Source organism: Mesitornis unicolor, unplaced genomic scaffold (genome assembly GCF_000695765.1).
Source record: "Mesitornis unicolor isolate BGI_N332 unplaced genomic scaffold, ASM69576v1 scaffold9714, whole genome shotgun sequence".
Classification (NCBI taxonomy): Eukaryota; Metazoa; Chordata; class Aves; order Mesitornithiformes; family Mesitornithidae; genus Mesitornis; species Mesitornis unicolor.
The window spans coordinates 60,194-63,294 of NW_010182075.1; the positions used below are offsets into that span (position 1 = coordinate 60,194).

General features: G+C 45.8%; 1 protein-coding gene across 1 annotated transcript in view; it reads right to left on the minus strand.

Moving 5' to 3' along the window:
• Positions 1-457: 457 nt before the first annotated feature.
• COL22A1 (collagen, type XXII, alpha 1) overlaps positions 458-3,101 on the minus strand; it is a gene marked incomplete at its 5' end in the record, with an annotated part of 153,143 nt that continues 150,499 nt past the window's right edge. Inside the window, 3 exons of the mRNA XM_010183650.1 lie at positions 458-884; positions 2,068-2,145; positions 2,507-2,689. Of these exons, the coding sequence (XP_010181952.1) occupies positions 697-884; positions 2,068-2,145; positions 2,507-2,689 (449 nt within the window). The remainder of the gene's footprint in view (positions 885-2,067; positions 2,146-2,506; positions 2,690-3,101) is intronic.

Here is a 3,101-nt window from a genome sequence, read left to right on the forward strand (position 1 = left end):
GAGGTTTAGATCCTCTCTGTGGTCTCTCAGGCCTTGCTGTGAGATTCCACATGGTCCCATAAAATGTAGCCGCTATAGCATACAGATTCACTTACGGACAGAAGAACATGAAATTTAGCAGGGATCTTCTGGGAAACACACACTGGCTGTTCATAACTTTCTGTTGTAAGCTGAAGGTGGTGGAGACCTTTTCCCCAGCTTTGGCATGGCTTTGCTTTCCTCCCCTCCAACTGGATGGCAGATAGCACCAACACTCCTGCAATCAGCCTGTGTCTCACAGATAATGTCCCGGGCTGCACAGTGCAGGATTTGATTTCAATTTCAGGGGTGAGAGGTAAAGCTTTGGAAAGAATTAATCAGACAACAGACTAAAATTTTGGCATCGGAATGGTTTTGCATAGACAGCTACACAATGCATTGCTATTATATGCTCTTCAAAAGAGGAAAAAACCCACTTATTTTTAATGTTTTAATATGCCCTGATGTTAGAGAAAACAAAAACAAATTCACATGTCACATCAAAGATAATAATAATAATAATAATTATAATTCATAAAAATAATCTGACCGACCGGCAGCATTTGTTGGCTTTAGAAGGCCTCCCATGAAAGAAACAGAGTTGAAGACATCTGAGAGCTCTTGGCAGGCGTGATGAATTCAAGTTTTAAAAACAAGTCTGGGGGTACTCCCTCCATCCTAGGGCCCTTTGACGTTGGCAGGTCTGGCAGCCAGGCTTGCATAGTAAGCACACTGAGCGGGATCACACTGTCCATTGGCTCCTGGAGGTCCCTGTGGACCCGTGAGACCAGGCACCCCAGCTTCGCCTTGAGGGCCAGGTGGTCCTGGCATCCCATCTTTGGCATAGCCAGGCTCCCCTGGGAGGCCTAAAATAAAAACCAAAAAGGGCTTAGTGAGTGACACTCCTGGGGTGCAGTACTCAAAAATGTAACATCACAAGACATGGCTTTGTCACCCAACTGGGATGTAGACATCAGCTTCCACAGATTTGGGTCTGGCTGGCATGTATCTCATGGATGTGACAAGTAGGGCTCATCTGAATGAAAGATTTGCAGCCCCTATGGCATCCTTGAGGCTGCACAACTCTGCTATGGCCGCTCTTCATCCATCACCATGTTGAAGCTGTGCATGAGCCAACTAATAACACATAGTCCTCATAGAGAGGAGCTGAGGATGGGAAAGCTTGAGGCAAGAGCCAGCTTTGTACAAAGCGTAGTGGGTCCGTTGTTATTTTGTTTCTGTTATTTGTTTCTGGCCTCAAGTTGCACCAGGGGAGGGTTAGATTGGATATTAGGAAAAATTTCTTTACCGAAAGAGTGGTCAAGCACTGGAAGGGGCTGCCCAGGGAGGTGGTGGAGTCCCCATCCCTGGAGGTGTTCAAGAAGCGCCTGGATGTGGCACTTCAGGACATGGTTTAGTGGGCATGGTGGGGTTGGGTTGACGGTTGGACTTGATGATCTCAGAGGTCTCTTCCAACCTTAATGATTCTGTGATTTCATAGGAAATGGCCTTAAGGCAATGCAGGGCCATATGCCAAATGCAGCCCTTGGAGTTATGAAGGCTTCCCCTGGTTTCCTCCCCCAGCAGAGCAGGGGCTCCTAATTTCAAATTAGAAACAAAATATATTTTCTGATTCTTTGTCAGCAGAGATAAAGCACAAGCTGTATGCTCGAGGCACAGGTGCTGGATATGACCTTTTGCAACATCTGCATCTACCTGGATCTCTGAGTTCTTGGTAACAACAAGATTCTGGCAAAAATAAAACAATTCACTGTGTATCTAGTAATTAAAGCTTCACTCTGGATTTCTCCCAAAGGTCAGTTAACCTAGCTGTTACTGAGATGGATCATTTTACTTGTCAATCAGGCTGAGGAAAAAACAAAGTGACCAGATATGCTGTTAGTGCTATATTTCTTCCCATTGGGCCACTTTCTACAGAAATTGTATATGCAGCATTTTTGTTATCCTGATCATCTAATATGGTAGAGACCAGTGTGCTTGTAGAGTTTCTGAGTGGTGTGTTTTGTGGGGTGTTCTGAATAAACACACCTGGAATTCCTGGAGGACCTATTTCCCCTCGTTGGCCAACACCGGTGTCTCCTTTCTCACCCTTTGCTCCTCTTTCTCCTGTAGAGAGGGAAAGAAAAATAATGAACTGATGCGCACCATCTACAGATCTAAAGAAGACTTCATAGGTCTTCTATCCACACTGAAGCCAGTATATTTGCTAAAACCAGTTTCTAATTGTGGCCAATCCTCCGAGATGGGAAGTTTAGTGAGAATGAATACTCGCTTCACTCCAATTCTGGACAGAGGTGGAGCACGACTCTGACAGTTGCTGGTCACATTCACCACTTCAGGTTCAACAGACTGAGGCTGCTTCTAATGTTTTGAGGACCACTTAAATGCTACCAATAGGAGAGGTGAATGCCAAAGTGTGGTGGACACATCCCTTTGTCGGACATCCCAGACACAAAGTTTCACTAACCTTTGGGACCAATTGGTCCAGGTGGCCCTTCAGACCCAGTCTGTCCAGGCCGGCCAGGTTCTCCCGGAGGGCCAGTTCTTCCTGGGAGTCCTTCCTTCCCAGGGGGACCAGGAGGTCCTGGTCTGCCATGGGATGCTTTTACATGTGCAGGAGGTATCTGAGCCAGGATATAGGCTACCTTCTCTGTGAAGAGACAGAAATGAGTTTGTTAGACTAGAAGGTCAGTGCTCCAAGACATGGAGAGCCAGAATCAGTGGCCCAGTAAAGTCCAAGTATTGTTACAGATCAGATTTTCAGGGCCCCCTACTTCTTGTCACCACACTATCCTTCCCCGTAAGTCATAGCAATGCCTCTCGCTAAATTATTTAAGCCTCATTTCTCAGTAACTTTAAACTTATTCTAAATTTCATACTTAATCCTAAACACTTCTCTCATTCTCTGCTCCTTGTCCACCAGGGATCTGAAATGTCCTTTCCTTTAGCTGTGCAGCTGCTGGATTTCCATCAAACTGGAATCGTCACTGCTCTGAAAAGAAGAGCCTATTTCCACTGCTTCTGTTACACAAAGTGAGATGCTACACAGCTGCTCTGTAGGG